Raw genomic sequence first — 19,532 nt, 5'->3', positions numbered from 1 at the left:
GAAGATTAAGGGAGTGGAGGTGAGCAATGGGTAAGGGGTGAAAACACCATTGGGAAAAGAGATGGTAACTGAGCACCATCGGGTAAGCTCAGCCATGGAGCAAAGGTGAGTAGGCCTGCAGCTCTGCACCCACCACCTCCTGCCACGTGTTTGGCCTTCCCACCCAGACCGGCCCTCAGGCACAACTCACTCCTCCCTTCTGCATGACCTGGCCCTCTGATCATCGATGTCCTTTTCCATTATTCAGTTCAACTCTATACGGCCACACCACTGTACCTGCACACCAATCACCAAGCTCTCCAGCCACCCACATTCATGTGCATTCTTCCCCCATCCTCATCTTCTCAGAGTTGCCCCCTGCCCCCTCAAGAACCACACTCCACGCTGCTTCCCGTAGGTGCTCGGAAGAGGGTCCCAATCAGGGAACTCTCCTCTCTTCAATCTTTCCACACATATACTCCAATTTTCCTTATTAATCCCCTACTTCAAAGATTCTTCATAACATACAGGGGTCAAGCTCTGACACCCTAACAACCCAAGGCTACTGTGATTTTGCATCTCTGCCAACTCCACTTTCTCCAAGCAGTTAACTTTTTAAAGTACAATCTTATTTGTTATCGTAGGTTTTGACTAAGTATGGAAGAAATCAGAATTCCAAGCCCTTCCCAAATGACTCTAATATTTTATTAAATACTGATGCAATTGTCCTGGCCGTCTGGCTGCTGACTTGTATTTTGGCTCTACCATTTACTAGCTATATTCCCTATCTCCTTGCTACTCCTTGTGTGGTCATAGCACACCAAGACCACCACCTGGGAGCTTAAAAAAAAAAAAAAGCAGTATCCAAAGCTCCACCTCAGACTGACAGACTCGGACCTGCATTTTAACATCTACAGGAGATTCATATCCACACTGAAGTTTTAAAAGCACTGGCCCAATTTATCTGAGCTGGTTGCCTCACTTCTGAAATGATTCTACCACCATTCATCAATTCAAGTCTAAGTGAAACAGACAGACCACTTAGCACAGTACACAGCCCCCAGAAGCCACCTGAAAGGTTGATCAAATAATCAGGTGGAAACTGCCAGTCTTCTCCATCCCAAACTGGCCTTGAATAAGTGGGTCAAGTAATTACTGTGATACTGCTTGACATTGAAAATAGAAACATGGCTTTTATTGACAAGGTAGGGCCACAATGGGTAGCTCCACAAAACACAAATAAGACAGTCCCAAGATAAGAGTGCAAAATTGCAGCAGACAGGTTAATACTCTTCACCCTCATCCTCTCCCTCAGCACTATCCGCTCCAACCTCCTCATAATCCTTCTCAAGGGCAGCCATGTCCTCACGGGCCTCAGAAAACTCTCCTTCCTCCATGCCCTCACCCACATACCAGTGAACAAAGGCACGCTTGGCATACATCAGGTCAAACTTGTGGTCCAGGCGAGCCCAGGCCTCAGCAATGGCTGTGGTGTTGCTCAGCATGCACACAGCTCGCTGTACTTTGGCCAGGTCTCCACCAGGTACCACCGTGGGAGGCTGGTAATTAATGCCAACTTTGAAGCCAGTGGGGCACCAGTCCACAAACTGGATGCTGCGCTTGGTCTTGATGGTGGCAATGGCAGCATTGACATCTTTGGGGACCACGTCACCACGGTACAACAGGCAGCAAGCCATGTATTTACCATGGCGAGGGTCACATTTCACCATCTGGTTGGCTGGCTCAAAGCAAGCGTTGGTGATCTCTGCTACAGTAAGCTGTTCATGGTAGGCTTTCTCAGCAGAGATGACAGGGGCATATGTGGCCAGAGGGAAGTGGATGCGAGGATAGGGCACCAGGTTGGTCTGGAATTCTGTCAGATCGACATTCAGGGCTCCATCAAACCTCAGGGAAGCAGTGATGGAGGACACAATCTGGCTAATAAGGCGGTTAAGATTAGTGTAGGTTGGGCGCTCAATATCGAGGTTTCTACGACAGATGTCATAGATGGCCTCGTTGTCTACCATGAAGGCACAGTCAGAGTGCTCCAGGGTGGTGTGGGTGGTGAGGATGGAGTTGTAGGGCTCAACTACAGCTGTGGAAACCTGGGGGGCTGGGTAAATGGAGAACTCCAGCTTAGACTTCTTGCCATAATCGACAGAGAGACGTTCCATCAGCAGGGAGGTAAACCCAGAACCAGTTCCCCCGCCGAAGCTGTGGAAAACCAAGAAGCCCTGAAGACCTGTGCACTGGTCAGCCTGAAAAAGAAAAGAGTTTTAATTTTAGCCTTGGTGAAAGCTTCAGTGACTTCTTTGAATCCATAATTACATTGATCGAGATCTTAAAAAAATCTTCTGGACAATATTTGCTAAGAAAGCAGTTGTAAAGAGCTTCTAAGTGCTAAATGATTCAGAGAAACTTTTTGCAATCAACTCTTGGGGCTGGAGGGAGGGGGTCCATCGAAAGGCTATTTAAAAATGAACTATGCTCAGGGGAAGGGTATAGCTCAGTGGTAGAGCACGTGCTTAGCATGCACAAGGTCCTGGGTTCAATCCCCAGTGCCTCCATTAAAAAATAGTAATAAATAAATAAGCCTAATTACCTCCCCACAAAAGAAAATAAGAAAAAAAAGAACTAGTTTTCATTTCCCAGGCAGAGGAATCACAAGGTCTTCAGTGGATGCAAGGCCCAAGTTTTGGTGACTGGAGAGCAACCTCTGGTGGCCTTGCTGTGACCACAGAACAAAGGCAACTGCTTATCAGTTGGAGAGCTACCAAGGGCAGGCCTGGGACCACCAGGCCTATACAGTGAATCTATTACAAACACGTTGGCAGCTGCTTTCTGAGCTGGGTTACAACAGAACAGCCAAATTCCAATGCCCTGGTGCTAGAGTAAGGCTGGATCTAGATCTGGCTCTACCAGTTCCTTGCTGTGTGACTTTGACCAAATTCATTTCTCAGTCTCAGTTTTCTCATTTACTCAATGTGGAGAATCATCATCTACCTCAGGTTGTTGAGAATTAAATGAGTATCCAGAACAGTGCTTGGCACAGTTAGCACTGGTTACCAGAAAGCCTATTCATTCTGGGAAAGGTGATTTACGGTCACAATTCATGAGGCCTCAAGTTACTGGGGCTATCCACTACAAACTGAGCTATTTTGGCAACAAACTGCTGTCCTACCTTTCAAAGTATCCTGTTGGCAACCTTCGCTTCTCAAGGTGCTCAGAGATTTGTGGACATTCTCTATTGAGCCCTACTTCACTTCTCCTGTGGGTCCATACTCTGAACAAGATCAGTGTAAGGGGCAGACCCTAGTCTACCAATTTCATTCATTAAGCTTCATGTGGACACAGGAATAATACCAAGGACAAATGCAATTGTTTTTCAGTAGTTAATGAACTTCACTCCAGAACCCTCATTGGCCTTTGCTAGGTTTATTTGTCCCTAAAGGCAGGTCTTGATTTCCAAGTCAGTGCCTGTAGCTGACGCTTGATTTACAAATATAGGAACCATTAGCCCAGTTTTGTTGGGAAGACTATGATAAACATCTGAAAAAGTATGAAGCCATGAATGATGTAAGGCCAGTCTTTTTAGAATAGACCAATTGTTGCTGGGCTTAGCATAATGTGATTTTCCTGACAAGCCATTCTACCCAGGCCTTCATTCTCGATTTTTGGTTAATTACTTACAAGCTGCCCACATGCCTAAAGAGCAGAGTCATCTGATTGCCAGACTGTTAATTAAAATGATCCAAACAGAACACTTAACCTTACCAATGTGAATACAGTTGCTTAAGACTTTTCTGCCACAGGGCCAGTCCACACTGCCCTGAGTTCTAGAATAAAAGTAAGGATACTGCTCTTTTGTCATTATATCTTAATATCTTCAAAGTTCCAATATTTGATTCTGTAAAAAGGGAGATCCTTTGACTCCACATTCATTGTTGTTGGAAGTTTCCAAAGTCAGCTACTTCTAGTCAGTGTTACATTGGCTTTTTTACTATGAACTTTCTGAAATAACATAAGGCATCAGTCCAGATTTTTATGAGTTTGATCAGTCAGTTAGATGTCAGAGTCAGCCACCTACTCGTCAGTGTGACTAAGATGACTAAAAAGGGATGCCTCAGCTTGAAGCAGGGAAGCTGACTGATTAATATGAATAAGGATATTTAATCATCTTACATGTCAGCAAAACTGTTAAGGCTTCCTGGTACTCACCTTGACTTCAGGTAAACTGCCCTCACCAAATGAGCTATTGCCCAAATCTGCCTTGTAAGACATAGAAGTAGGCAAAAGAGCACTTACCCTTGCCCCAAATAGTTGTCCCATAACCTGGCACTGTCTGGTTTATAAATCCAATTATTCAGAGAGCAGTCTAAAGCTCAGTTTAGTGTGCAAAGAATGATTCTTGTAGTTTGGTCTTAAAACTATAAGAGAAAATTCTTATCCCACTTTAAACAAAGTACTGTGTTTACCAGTTTCCGAATTCGGTCCAAGACGAGGTCAATGATCTCCTTGCCAATGGTGTAGTGACCGCGGGCATAGTTATTGGCAGCATCTTCTTTGCCTGTGATGAGCTGCTCAGGGTGGAAGAGCTGGCGGTAGGTGCCAGTGCGAACTTCATCTGGAAATGACAAAGCAGCCACTCATCACTAACAACCTGCACAAGTCTGCTCAACCCCAGGGCATCAGTGGAGCCCCCCAGGACACCTCTTGCGCCAGACCCTGGGATCTCACTTGGGTTACTGAGGTCAACTCACCAATGACTGTAGGTTCCAGGTCTACGAACACTGCCCTGGGCACATGCTTGCCAGCGCCTGTCTCACTGAAGAAGGTGTTGAAGGAGTCGTCTCCTCCCCCAATGGTCTTGTCACTTGGCATCTGGCCATCAGGCTGGATGCCATGTTCCAGGCAGTAGAGCTCCCAGCAGGCATTGCCGATCTGGACACCAGCCTGGCCAACGTGGATGGAGATGCACTCACGCTGGTGGGAAAAAGAAAGGAAATGTCAGAATATGACACATCAGATGGGACACTTAAGAATGATTCACAAATAAATGACTATTAACCTTCAGAACAGATCACCACCTTCCTGGAGACCACTCCTACCCAGGGATTATTTCACAAGAAAATCTAATGCAGAGAAAATGCTTTGGAAAAAATCAAAGGTATGTTAATGAACTACTAGGCAAGACCAGAGACTAGATCCCCACTTTGTAGCCACATTAGATATTCAAGGTCAGGTTCCTACCTTGAGAATGACATAAACTGCTCTATAGCAATAGATTTTCCCTAACTCCTGGGAAATGTGCCTGCTGATTCCTCAAAGGTATGCAAAATTCCTCCTTCTAGCTCTGATTCATTCTGTGTGATTGTGTAACTAGAGCTCATTCCCTCTTTAATCCCATTCTTTGAAGATAGGAGCTTCTACCTCTCCCTTTAAAACCAGCTCAAACCAGCAAATTACAGCCATATGACTCACGAAGAAAACACCAGATAAGCAGCAGTTAGCTGTATTTTAAAAACTGTGGTCAGAAGCAGCCTTTTAACCCTGTGGAAGAATTTAATCTTAAGGGAAAAACATTTTCCTTCACTATCAACACATCTTGGGGGAATAGCTGGGATGGAGACACATGGTAATAAAACCTAGAAGTGTCACCAAGACTTTACTAATAGTTTAAGACATTAGCTGTTTCCTAGTAAAATGCACATTTACCTCTGGAAATGTGGGGGGGAAAAGTCTATGATTTCAAAAATTTAACAATATTAGGAAAATATTTTCCTTTACTTGCTGAACAAGGTCATTTGTAAGTCACTAAACTCTTTCCTGCTTAGTAAAATGAGGCAGTGAACATAGAATCTATATCCATAGACTTAGAAGAAAAACAAAAAAGGAGTTTTATTGTATTTCATCATAAATCAGATTAGCTACTTTGGAGACTAGCAGAGGACTTTCAAACATTGACACCAAATACCTTCCATTACATTTTCCTCAAATAAGAGGGTTTCAAGTTTTTAAAAGCTGCTAATAGGAAACCAGTTAAAGAAAATTCAGTACCAACTAAGGTCTCAAAGGGCCTGGTTTCATAACCCAAGATAAAACCCCCAATCACTCACTACCTTTGACTTACAGTCCCCTCCTTCTCACCTACATTCCCCATAAAACAGCTATGGTCTGCTGACCTCATCAGCAAGCTATTACCTGCATCTACTTGTCCAGCTCTAGGGCTGTGGGAGAAAGGGGAATTTTTTGTTCTAATGAACCCATGACTATTTACCACTGCTTCATGTTTAACTGGACTTTGGACATTCCACAGCCCTAGAGAGCAGGGGAGAAACAGAGACCTGTCTACGACAGCCCCAGGGCCCAAGAAGATAACGTATCTGAGAAGATCCTCTCATTCTAATGAAGCACTTCTTGTACTGAAGCTTTTGGAGTTCAAAAACTTTCATTATGCAACAGTATAAACTGCACTCTCATTTAGACTGTGGCCACTGCTTGCCTTCCACTCTCCCCTGGCCACCCCGGAGATGAACTGAGACCAGAGTGATGCAGTCACTTAGTTTAGCCTTAACTGGATAAGCAGCCCTTGTCTCAGGTTAAAAACTATCCATCTAACCAGTGTTTGCCTGAATAGGTCTGCTGCTACTGCTGCTCTCCTGCCCTTTAAACAGTCCCATTTCTTTCTGAATCACACTTTTACCAGTATCTTTTTGGTTTTGCTTGATGAAAAGCACTCAAGCAAGTTGTTACAGTTAGACATATTTTTGTTAACTGTGGCAGTCCCTGAAGAGGATAGCTATTCACTGTATTCCTTTAAAAAAAAAGATTTTGAAACATTTGAAACACAAATACATTTTAAAAGCATGGCCTAGTTTAGGTAGACCTCCAACAGACGTTCCCCAAAATACTGGTTTCCAATACCTCTGGAAGATACATAGAAAATACTCAAGTTGTGTATAATTTCATGTTTCTTTAAAACTAAGAAAGAATACATTGTCAGTACTAGTTTATTCTATGATTTTATAAGAAAATATACTTTTATGCACTTGTTATTCTAAAACCTGGCTGAAGTAGGAAGCTTCAGCTATAAAACCACACTAAATTAACCCTAGAAATGCAGGATTAAACAACGTGACAGTAATTCTCTTCAAAGGAGGAGCCTGCCTACATCCTTCAGCTGGATAGGTGCAACTGGAAGCGCTCTCCAGAGCCCGGCCACAGGTGAGGCTTGGTGCGAACGGAAGCTCTCCCTAGAGCCCAGCCACAGGTGAGAATGGAGCAATTGGAAGCTCTCTCCAGAGTCTGGCCACAGATGACTCAGCAGCGAGTCACAGGGCTCTGGAGAAGGGGGCGCCAGGAAATACTTGCACCTTCCGTGCGGGAGCACACAGGATGCTAGGAGTACGATGCGTAAAAAAATGGGAAAGTGAACTCATGTGGGGAAATGGGAGGAAGTTTTAGTTTTCACAAGTCCTTAGGGTCCAGTGTGAAGGCTCCCTGTGCTTCCCTGGGTGGCAGCGGGCCATGGGGTGATGGGTACCCTCTCTCTAAGATAAGGTGGGCTTCCCAATTCCACCGAGGGGCAGTGCTCGGGCCGCGTCTTCGAGGCGGAAGAGCAGTCTGCCAGTTGAACTCGGCTCTCCCAATCTAGCCACCAGAAGCTAATTTGCCTGGAGGCGTCTGGGACATGACCCCACGTGCACTGGGGTCCCGACCCCCTTCGGACTCCTTACACTCCCCGCTCCCCACGCCACTGCCTGGGGACCTTTACTCACCATGACTGAGATTTGTAGAGGTCCGCGGGGTTGGAGGAGGCGAAGGGGTGGTCACAAGGATCTCCCACTGACAGACTACCAAGGAGTCCGGGGGAGAAGTAATGAGAGGCCCAGCAGCCCCCAGGGATCTTATATACCCCTTCCTGGCCACGTGTCAGGTGGGCGGGCACCGGACCCCGCCCCGGCCTCTGCGGCCCCGCCTCCGAGCCCCGCAAGCTCTGGCTGGGCGCCCGGTCGGACCCCGCCTACGGAGAGAGGAGGGGCTCGCGGCGCTGATTGGTGGGTTCAAAAGTTCAAACCAAACTCTTAGGAAGAAGCCAGAAGAACCAGGAAGGGGAGGAGACACCCTGGGGCCTGTGAATGGGCCAGTCGGGTGGGGAAGAGGATGGATGCAGCGACTCGCAAGGGAAGGAAGGCGAAGCGTCTGGAAGTCCTCAGTGGGTGCGGGGGTTGGGGGGCGTCAGGTGGGCAAGACCTAAGCGAGGAAAGGCGCCAGGTAAAGGGAGCCACGGCCCGAGCCCGAGGAGCGTAGCCCCTCCTGCTGCCCGCCCCGCCCCCTGGCCCCGGACCCGGGACCCTCGAGGGGCAGTCCTTGTGGCCTCCAGCCAGTCGGCGCCGCGCAGCTCCCTACCCAGCCTGGCCTGTGCGGCCTGGCCGCTCCTCTAGCATCAGAGGGACTTCCAAGTGAAAAGGTCTAGTTCGCCATTCCAGGTCTTAATTACCGCGAATCGGCCTGAAGCCCTTATTCTTACTTGTTGCTTTACTTAACTCGTTTTTTCACCTCCTTTTAAACGAACATTTTGATTCCTAACAACAGTCTCCTTCCAGTTGGTGCAAAAGTAGTTTTTTCCAGTTCCTTATAATAACAGTTTCATTTTTTTATTGCTTACTATGCGGAGTTGTTTCTTTTTCAGGCTGTATTAATCACATTTCTTCCATTCGATAAGTCCTGTAAGTTATGCCCACTTTACAGATGAGGAAAATAGGGCTGAGGAACTAAACTAGTTGAAGGTCACATAGCTGGAGTGGTGGAGCTGCCCTTAAGCCTTGGCTACCTCCTACTGCCTCATCCCAAATATACCACTCTAGTTATGGAACCCAAGTTCCTGTGCCCGAGGCACCCTGAGGCCAAACAAACTGGAACATGGGAGTTCCAGTCAGAGAAAGAGAAAAGGTCAAGAACCAGCAGCTTGTTCTCAAAAGACCCCAACTATCCCATTGATTTCAGTCAAGGGTGTTTAAAGAGTTTTAGGCAAAAGTGTCATAGGATGCTTGATCAGCTCCTGTACTTCCTTCTGATTGGTTAGTAGTGTGGGTGATGGTTCCAGAATCTCAGCCTTCTGGTTCCATCCAACCAGTTTGGGGTCTATGTTCTTGCGGTCAGCATGTAGCTCCATCCTCCACCTGTTAGGGGTCTTAGTTTCTGTATAACAACTCAAAGGTATGCATCACATTGTTATCTATATTTTTTCTGGAGGAACTAGGTGTCCTGTGACTCTATTGTCCTAATCTTTAATTTGTCCAGCCTGCCCTTTGGAACTCAGGGAAGGCCTAGGAGACTAAAGCCCTTTTTTCTTTTTTCTACAAATAACAAACGGGACACAGAGAAGCTTTTGTACCTGGAAGGGCCCTGCAGAGTCCTGCTCAGATTCACTCTAACCATCTCTGCAACAGTTTATTCCTCAGAAGCATCATTTCATTTTTTTTTCCTCTGCAAGCTTCATCGTGTTATCCTAGTTCTTAAATTCCTTAGCCATCTCTGAGTGATAGAGTTTGTGGAAATACTCAGAGAACAAAACTGACTGAATAAAAGAATATAAGTTACAGGGCTTTTTCCTGAAGTAGGAAAAGGCAAAATGAGTTTTAGATATCGAATAGGCAGAACTCAAGATTCACTCCAATTCATACACACAAAGTGGATGCTATGAAAATATGTGCAGAGATTTCTTTTCAAATTACAGTACATTGTTCCTTCATTCATCAAATGCTTATTGAGCACCTACTGTGTGGCAGGATATTCTGAAATTTGGAATAACTAGCATCTTAGTCTGTTACTATTTTAGTCTTAGTAGCACTTCCCAATTTTTTAATTCATTCCACAAATATATATTTAGCACAGTTTCTAGGTGCTCAGAAATAAGTATGTGAACAAAACTGACAGATCTCTGCCTCATGGAGTGAATGTTCTAGAGGGAGATAAGGAAGAAAGACAAACAATGAACACAGTAAGTAAACTACATAATTTGTTAGAAAGTGAAGAGTGCTATAGCAAAATAGCAAAGTAAAGTGGAATGTTGGAGCCACTGATGCCCTTCAAGTCCAACAACCCCCATTTCTGGGCTCTCAGATGTCTGCCTGTGATCCCACCACAGATAAAGTACATTCTTTACTGGACATGTTTCCCCTAACAAACTAATAGCCCTAGGTAATGTTCAGGCTGGCTTGTTTTAGCTCACCTTATCAGAGTAAAACCCCACCACCCTTCATAGACCCTAAACCTCTTACCTCACCTACAGCCAATCAGAGACTGTGCACAAGTCAATCGGGGACCTTGTGAAACACCCCAATAACTGGCCCTTGGTGCTCACACAGGCACTCCTTGCCTGTGTAGCCCGCTGTTGTCTATGGCAGCATAACTATTAAACTTTTCCCTTGTTCTTGGCCCTGGCGCTCACACAGACACCTCTCGTCTGTGTGGTCCACTGCTGTCTATGACAGTGTATCCTAATAAACTCCTTTTCAATTTTTATACTTAATCTCCGGTAAATTCTTTTACCAACCTGTGTGTCACTGGCTCACCCACCACCCCACTGTGCACACAACATGGAATGAGAGTGCTGGGAGGGGAGAATGTAGGGGGAAAATTGTAATATAAACAAGAGGGTCAAGGTTAGCCTTAATGATAAAGCGAGATTTGAACAAAGACTTGAAGGTCCTAAGGGGCTAGCCAAAGTGGCTGCCAGGGAGCAACTGGAGCAAAAGCCCCCAGGCAAGAGTGAGTCTTTAGTGTTCCTGGAAAAACAGGGAGGCCAGCTTGACTGGAGAAGATGTATAGTAGGAGGTGAGGGTTGGAGAAAATGGGAGCCAGGTCTTGTAGATTCTTGTAAGCCAATGCAAAGTCCTGTGGCTTTTACCCTGACATGGGGAGCCATCGTAGGGTTCAAAACAGCAATGATGGGGGAAGGATATAGCTCAGTAGTAGAGCGAGTGCTTAGCAAGCACAAGATACTGGGTTCAATCTCCTGAACCTCCAGCAAATAAATAAACCTAATTACCTCCCTCCTCAAAAACAAAAGCAAAAACAAACAAACAAACAAAACGCAGCATCGACATGACCTGACTACCTTTTTTCAAAGATTCCTCTGGTGTTGTATTGAGAATAGATTATAGGAGGGAACAGATAGAAGCAGGATGATAACTCACTGCAATAATCCTTTTGAGAGATGGTGGAGACCAGGGTGGTCACAAAGGAAGTAGCAAAAAGTAGTTAGAGGTGGCTACGTTCTGAAGGTAGGGCCAAAATGATTCCCTAAAGGCTCACATATGGGGGAAAGAGAAGCCAAGGATTACACCAGGATTTTTAGCCCAAATGAGTAAGAGATGGATTTGCCATCAACAGAAGCAAAAGGTTGAGAAGGGAGCAGACTTGGAGGGGGATGATATCAGGGGTTTGTCTTTGGTCACATTAAGTCCAGATGTTGATGTCCCTATGGAGGTGGAGATGCCCAGGACACAGCCAGATATAAGAGTCTGCATCTCAAGTGAGAGATCTGGGGAGAGATATACATCTAAATGCCCTCCTAAAGTCATGGCATTGGGTGAGATCACTAAGGGAATGAATATAGAAATAGGAGAGAAGACAAAGGATTGAGCTCTGGAAGAGGAGGCAGAACCCGCAAAAGACACTGCAAAGGAAGAGCCAGTGAGTTAGGAGGAAATCTGAGTGTGAGGTCCTGGAAGCTAAGGAAGGAGTGACCAGCGGTGTCAAATTCTTCCAATAGGCCAAGCAAGAAGAGAACTCAAAAATGACCACTGGATTTAGCCACATAGAAGTCACTGGTAACATTTATGGGAATAGTTCAATGTGGTGATTTAAAAATAATAAGCATTTTCTTTTTAGAGTATGTTTTCATATGATTCATTAACAAAATACCTTTATTTTTCTTCCTCTCACTCCCTACTTCCTCATATTCAAGTGGATTGCCCCTGAGGAACCACACTATGTTCAAGGGCTTTGTCTTGATTACCTTGGTTTGGATTCTGGCTTTTTGTTTTGTTTTGTTTTCTGGCTGTGGGTCCTTGAGCAAATTTGTTTCTCTGTCTAAATCTCTCCCCTTGTAAAATGGGGATAATATATAACTCATAGGTGGATACACTGTTGTAAGGACTAAATGAGATACATAATGTATAGTACATACACATTGTATAAGCACCGAGTGGTACTAAGGTCTTGGTGGCAGTAGACAAAATTAGGGATGAAGATGCATCCCATTGCATTTCAAAATCATTTTAAGCATTGAGATCCATATTTAAGTTTGCTGCCCGCTGCTGGATTTTTTTGAGGGGGAAATTTTTTTTTCCTGGGTGGACAGTTAAAAATAAACCTGTATGCAAATAGGTCTTTATGGGTCTAAAAACTACTAAGTGAGGAGAGGCTTACTTTCTAGTTGAAATTTTTCAGAATTCGCCACAAACATGTTGAGTTGAGTCTCCTCTACTCCTCTCATTCCTGCCCTGGGAAGTGAACCTACAACCTCTTGCCTGCTAGCCCTGTTCGCCCTGCTCTCTACCCCTGACCTATAGTCTCACTCTAGCTACCTGAGTTCCCCCACACTCACCTTTATCTCCTGTACTGAGGGACTGTGCTGACTCCCTGGTTCCTCACGCTGGGTTGTAGCCTAGAAACTGTAGCAAAAGAACCATTCTTCCATGCCAGGGCTCTGCCACTTTTGGCCATGTAACTTTGGACAGGCATGTCTCCTTCTTGGACCCCAGGTTTTGAGTGTACAATATGCAGGGACTGGACAAGATCATCTCTAAGGGGTCTTCCAGCCCTAATATTCTGTAATACCGTGACTTCAGACTTCTGCCGTACATGTGAGCTGTACAAAAATGAGCAAAGTTTGAACACATGCTTCATTCAGTCAGGGTCTTCTAAGAATCACCAGTGCATTAGTTAAATACCTACACATGGGGCTTTTGTTGGAGTCTTACAATGCTTTAGGGAAAGAAGTGTTGCATATCCATTCTGGCTCAGGTGAGCTTGGGCTTTAAATCACTGCATGTAGCATATCCACAACATTAGTAAAGAGAAAATTATTCAGTTACAGCCAAACCTTAAGTTTTTTTCAGACTAACACCTGTTTTCTATGCTAGGATATCAGTAATACTGAGGAATTTATTTGTGTCCAGTTACAAGTTACATGTTACAAGTAACCACAGCATAGGGATATGTTGTGCTCATATAGCTGTTTAGAACAAAGTATTTTCTCTTCCAATAGTGCCTTGGAGGAGTTTTCAAAAATAAGTTTTTAACAAGGGTATTTATTTGGAACTGTGGGAAATAAGGTCATGATACTTGAAATAATTTACCCTTAACCATAAGAGGCAAGACCCAGAACAAATGCCTAAAATGACAGTTGCCTCTTTTACTTTTTGGCCCTAGATTAGCCTGGTACTGGTTCTAGTATACAGAGGAAGTATGTACTAGAAAAGCCACTTGTTGAATTTGTTGTCTTAAGGCAAGGCTACTACTAATATAACAAGAAAAAAAGAGAATTTGTCTTATTTTCAAGACCTCCAAAGGACAGGTAGGACTCCTTACAGTTATGTTCAACTATCTTCTTTATGATAAACATTTTTTAAATCTACGTATTTTGAGGCAGTTTGTCTTTCTTCTTTTTACCCCTTGTCAATACAGAAGAGCAATATTATCTTCTAGGTGATATGTTATTTTCTTTTACGGGAAAAATAATCCTTAGATCCTTTCACTTTTACTTATTGCTCTTTTTTCTGCAGATATTTACAACTTTTATAACTTTCTCACACATTCCTTCAAAGTTCTCCTGATTAGAGCAAGTGTTCTGAACTTCTCATTCATCAGGACACTTTATGTGAAATGCTCTCCATTCTGGGAGATTACCAGACAAGATTGGCTTTCATCTCTGAAATTTCACATTTTATTTATTTCCACTGAGACGTCACTTGGCTTGTTCTAATCTGCTTTATAGTTCCTAAAAATATAATCCTTCGGGATTGCTTCCCTACAGTGACCAAATAAAGCAACCGAGTAGGTTGTTTCCCCTGGATTCCCACTCTATATTCTATAGCCAAGCCTTCTTACCCTAAGCTCTTTTTAATCTTTCCTGTAATTAATATCCATTTCCTTGATTCCCCTCCCATTTAGGATAGACAGGTAAAATTCTCTTGCAGAAAATTTAAAAGAACTACTTATATTCTTCAGTTATCTACATTATTATTCCAGTAAGTTGACCATATCCTGGAGTCTGGAAATCTTTTCTATTTATAGCAATGTTTATTTAATAATTTTATTTATTGATGTACCTAAAAAGCACCCAGGCAGCCCAAAGTGGAAGGCCCCTGAGGGCTTTCTTTCCTTGTGACTATAGTTTCTTGCCAGCAGCTGAGATGGTGGGGGGCTTACTTAGAGACTGTGAATCTCAGGATAATCTTTCCCCTTTCACTTTTTTAGGTATCTCTCTACCTCTCCCCTCCCCCTGCTCCCAGGATACAGAGCCAACCATTTTCAAGTACACTATATATTAGTTTTTTCCTGCCTAATTAGTACAACAATGCCTCAGTATGAAGGGAATATCACTGCACAAATTATGCACACAGTTAGGAAATTTAGAGGTGAAACAGTCTCGTGTTACTCAGATAGTTCAATTTGGCTGAAAGCATTTGGCCTTTTCCAATGCCTGTCTGCTTCTTCCATTTGTCAGTGGGTTTCTCCCTAATCTGAACCCCTTGTGATTCTTTTGCACTAATCTCCCTACTCACTGGTGTGTTAGAGCCTGCTACAGCCAATTGTTAGCTTTTCAGGAATTTTGTGAGCCAGTTGGATATCACATTGATAGCTTGAAATCAGCAATGGAGGATGTATTTATACCAGGGAAACTTGGTGAATCCTACAAATTAGGCTCTCACCTCCACTCTCAGCTGGTTGTTAAACATTTACCAGCACACCACTGCCCCTGCTTCCACCCTAGCCCAAGTCAGGCCATTTTTCTTAGTTCTTTAGTTCTGGCATAAAAAGGCTTTTTTTTGAGTCTCAGAGCTTGATTCATTCCCTGGCTTCTGGATGAATCTTCTCTTCACGGCTAACCAAAGGCCAAAAGCCCAGTCTGGCTTCTCTTCCCAATTCAGGTTTTCAGGGCTATGAAAGAGTTATCTCCTAGCCCCTCCAATCCTTTTCCAGCCCTTTTGTTTCGTGGATTATAAAAGCCCCCAACTCCTTTACTACTCCCCCCTGCCCCATACCCCAGCATCCTGCCTCTAGTACCAGTGTCACCACTCTGGGCTTTCTTCCCCAGACTGAAGAGTTTACATGCTTTAACTTTTTTTGCCCTTCATAATAACCCTGTGGAGGTAGTAACTATTGTTACCTCCATTCTACAGAAGAGGAAACTGAGGCTCGTGGGGCTAAGTAACTTTTCTAAAGGCACAGGCTGGCCCACTGCTGCCCTCAGTCCAGCCTTACTCTCTGGGACCCTCACCCCTTTCCTCAGGAGGTTGGTTTTAAGATCCTCAGTTCCCAATCACTATCTTCTCTCCAAAAACTTTAATATGAAGCCACTTTTATATCTACAACTTCAATTACATGTTTATTTCCCCAAATCATCCAAACCTGGAATGATCCCCTTCAGTTACAAGACACAGTGAAGGAAACAGGCTGGTACAGAGTCCTCACAGGTGTGGCCGGACGCCTAGGACTCTGTTCTTACAGCACTTCAATATTTGGATCCTCTAGTCTTTGTTCTTTTTTCCTTACCCTCCAGCATATTTTGTTCCAAAACAGTCAGAAATATAAACCATTTAGAAACCCTGGAAGGTCTTTCCTTGTTTCTGATCGATCAAGAGTTCCTTATTCTAAATTACATACTTCTTTGTTTTGTTAAGCTGTGGTCCCTGCTGACCTTGTAAACGGGTTGTGTGGAACAGCCTGTTACCACACAAATCAGCTTGCTTACCCTGTTTTCTTAGCAGCTCCGTTTATTTGTACTGAACCCAAGGGACAGGGCCTGGTTCACATACTGTGGAAAAAAGAAAAAGAGAAGGAGGGAGTTCTTTATGTTCAAAACAAAGAAACAAATTTTACATTCAGGCTGCTCTTCCCCTTTATTGTGCCTTAAATGACTGACAGTAAACCAAAGTTGTTTCAAAGAGAAAAAAACAAAAAACAAAAAACTGGAGTGTATGTCACCTAACAAGCTATGAAACCTGTGTTGATGTGGGACCACAGATTGTGCTCCTGTACAAACTGGAACTGGAGACTGTGAGCCCCTTGGCGCCTAGCCACCAGGGGTGTTTGAGAATTTGACCTGGGAGGGCTAGTTCCCTCTATGATGGAGTTAGAACACAACAAATCTGCCTCATTCCTCTGCACCCCAATTTGGAATATGTAGACCTAAGATTTTGGCTAGTTTTCAAGCAATCCTAATAGGAGGGTCAAACTTTGAGAGGTGTTTACAGTGTAGAAATCTGTAGAAACTGGTGTCTAATTGGATGGGAGAGTGAGGTCCACAAAAGGCTCTGAATTTTCTGCCTCTAGAGCCAGGGCTGGTAATTATGATGGGAAATATCAGAGGAGTTGGGGGGGGCATTACTTCTGTTTATTTTTTTGATGTGAGGCTGAAGTGAGATTGCTTTTGGCCTTCCAGTAGAGAGTTTTAGACATCATCAGAACACACAAGGAGCAGGGTCTTCTTAGTAAGGGGATTGGATCTGGATCTGGAGCTCAAGAAGAATTTAAAGCATCATTGTTGTGGTGCTTAGCATGGCAAACATGAGCAAAATTTCTACGTGATCAATCCTGTAACCTCTGTAAATTATATAAATTAACATATATAGGTAGCTCATCTTGGTTTCCACATTTACAGAGAGACACAGGAAGTTAAGCGAATCTCTTCTCTGCCTCAAAGACTTGAACTTCTCACATTTTCTCCATCCCACACTGTGTGACTCTTTTATTCATCTTTTGCTCATTTCCCAAGGAATAACAGCTACTTCCAGTTGCTTCTATATCCTTCAAGCTCCTGATCTACATTTACCTGTTCACTCCTAGCAGATAACCTAGATTCCTAATTTAGTGATAGGATTAAGGGATTTAACCTGAGCTCCAACAGCTTTCATCCTATCCTCAACAGTGTCTCTGTCTTGTTTCTGATGTACTTTTTTTTTTTTTGGTGTGTGTGTGGGGGTAATTAGATTTATTTATTTAATCTTTTTTTTTTTTAAGTGGAGGTACTGGGGATTGAACCCAGGACCTCATACATGCTAGGCATGCACTCTACCACTGAGCTATATCCTCCCCCGCTGTTTCTTGTTTCTCAATTATCCTCTTTTATCTCATTAGGGTCCCCTCCAATTTTATTCATACTAATCCTATCCACTTTTGCCCTAGTTTTTATTTCTGCTCACAGACTCTGAGAACTTGCTTCATTAATTAACCCCTTTTCTTGATCCTTGACTCTCTTTATTCCTGCTCACAGTCTCTGAGAATTTGCTTTATTAATTAACCTTCTCTCTTGACCCTTAATTCTTTTTGTCTACACAAATTATGACTAAACCACCATAGTGTCATTTCTTGCTTCAGTTACTATCCTATATTTCTTCTCTTTTGTTCACACTTGTGGCTTTTCTTCCCATCTTCCCATTTACTTCTTTTTTTCCTCTGCTAGACCCTGTCAGAAATTTTGTTTTAAAATTTATTATATATATATATATATACACACATATATATACATATACACACGCACACATACATATTGAAGTATAGTCAGCTTACAACCACTTACTTCTTAGCTCTAATAAGTATTCCCACCCCATGGTGGTGCCTCATCATTTCAATTATTCAAGTTTAAGCATCCCGCTATCCAACCATTACCTCTACCCTTCCAGCAAGAGAAAACCAATCCCAACAACCCTTCTGCTTAACGAGACTGACAAGCCGTTGATTCTACCACCTTTTTACTGTCCTTTACCCCCTTATGTCCTTACCTCTCTCCTTGCATAGTCCATCACCATAATTATGCTCTTGCTTACACCTGCAACTCCCTAGTTCTATTTTCTTTGTTGTGCTCGCTTAGCAAGACCTCAAACGTGATTAAATCTAACCCTCCCTACCCCATGCCTGCAGGCACGGCTGTGGCACGCTGACAGACCCATTTAAAATTCATGACCACTAACCTCCAGTGGGCCTTCTGTTGCTCAGCATTAATACTGTATTCCCCTTAATCTCTTCACTTTCCCAGTCTCCTAAACGTTTTTAATATTTTCTTCACAACTCTTAAACCCCCTAAATTTTCTCTGCATTCTCTCAGTTCATTAGTTTTTATCCTTATTCACTGAGAAAATAGAAGCAATTAGAAGAGACTGTCCATAAGCCCCCAATACTATGCTGACCTTATTAAAATATAATTTTCAAAAAGTTAAAATCATGACTCATATAAATATAGAATAAAAATTTGTTCAAGATTTATTAACTAACTGAGGAACCAATAAAATGATAAAGCTGATGCAAAGAACATTTGAGGAACAGGAATTGATATATTTAATCAGAAAAGGTGCTTTAAAAGTATTATAATAAAGAAGGAACCCTACTTCAAAAAGACACCTGCACCCCAATGTTCATAGCAGCACTATTTGCAATAGCCAAGACATGGAAACAGCCTAAATGTCCATCAACAGATGACTGGATAAAGAAGATGTGGTATATTTATACAATGGAATACTACTCAGCCACAAAAAGCGACAACATAATGCCATTTGCAGCAACATGGATGTTCCTGGAAAATGTCATTCTAAGTGAAGTAAGCCAGAAAGAGAAAGAAAAACAGCATATGAGATTGCTCATATGTGGAATCTAAAAGAAAGGAAAGAAAACATAAATACAAAACAGAAACAGACTCATAGACATAGAATACAAACTTGTGGTTGCCAAGAGGGTGGGGGGTGGGAAGGGACAGACTGGGATTTCAAAATTTGTAGATACTGACAGGCATATGTAGAATAGATAAACAAGATTATACTGTATAGCACAGGGAAATATATACAAGATCTTGTGGTAGCTCACAGCAAAAAAAAAAAAAAGTGACAATGAATATATATATGTATGTTCATGTATAACTGAAAAATTGTGCCCTACACACAATTTGACACAACACTGAATGACTATAACTCAATAAAAAAAAGTATTATGATAAGATTGCTAGGTAGAAACAAAACTAGTTAATGCCCTACAAGGCAAAAAAAAAATCATAACCAATGAGGTTATCTTTTCGATAGGACAGAAATCATCTGTATTTCTCTCAGGCAAGAACTATTTGCATTGCTGTAAGTTTTCTATAAGAAACAGGGTGGTTAAATATCCTAATCAATAATACATAGAAAGTTACAGAGCTACCTCCCCTTAAAACATGAGGTAACCCCCAGAGGGCCTGCTGACAGAGCACAGCTCTTCACTAAAAATATACCCAGTACTTCTGTTAGCCTATTTCCAAATGCGGGATGACTTTTCTTAACAATCTACCTGTT

General features: G+C 43.0%; 1 protein-coding gene across 1 annotated transcript; it reads right to left on the bottom strand.

Annotated features, from left to right (window-relative positions):
• Positions 1-1,146: 1,146 nt before the first annotated feature.
• On the bottom strand, positions 1,147-7,889 carry LOC102515991 (tubulin alpha-1C chain). Its single transcript, XM_032492750.1, has 4 exons — positions 7,758-7,889; positions 4,740-4,962; positions 4,455-4,603; positions 1,147-2,237 (listed from the first exon to the last, which is right to left on the bottom strand). Exons 1-4 carry the CDS (start codon positions 7,758-7,760, stop codon positions 1,263-1,265), a joined length of 1,350 nt encoding a protein of 449 aa, XP_032348641.1. The 5' UTR covers positions 7,761-7,889; the 3' UTR covers positions 1,147-1,262.
• Between the last annotated feature and the right edge of the window lie 11,643 nt (positions 7,890-19,532).

The sequence above is a fragment of the Camelus ferus genome, chromosome 12 (assembly GCF_009834535.1).
Source record: "Camelus ferus isolate YT-003-E chromosome 12, BCGSAC_Cfer_1.0, whole genome shotgun sequence".
Lineage (NCBI taxonomy): Eukaryota > Metazoa > Chordata > Mammalia > Artiodactyla > Camelidae > Camelus > Camelus ferus.
The sequence above is the reverse complement of the archived record's forward strand: the minus strand, read 5'-3'. Positions and strand labels throughout refer to the sequence as shown.

Bases quoted from the DNA above. Each gene is read 5' to 3' on its own strand.
- LOC102515991 (XM_032492750.1), bottom strand. The intron at 4,604-4,739 runs GTGAGTTGACCT...TGTCATTTCCAG, and splicing joins CCTGGAACCTACAGTCATTG to ATGAAGTTCGCACTGGCACC. The intron at 2,238-4,454 runs GTAAACACAGTA...TTTCTTTTTCAG, and splicing joins TGGACCGAATTCGGAAACTG to GCTGACCAGTGCACAGGTCT.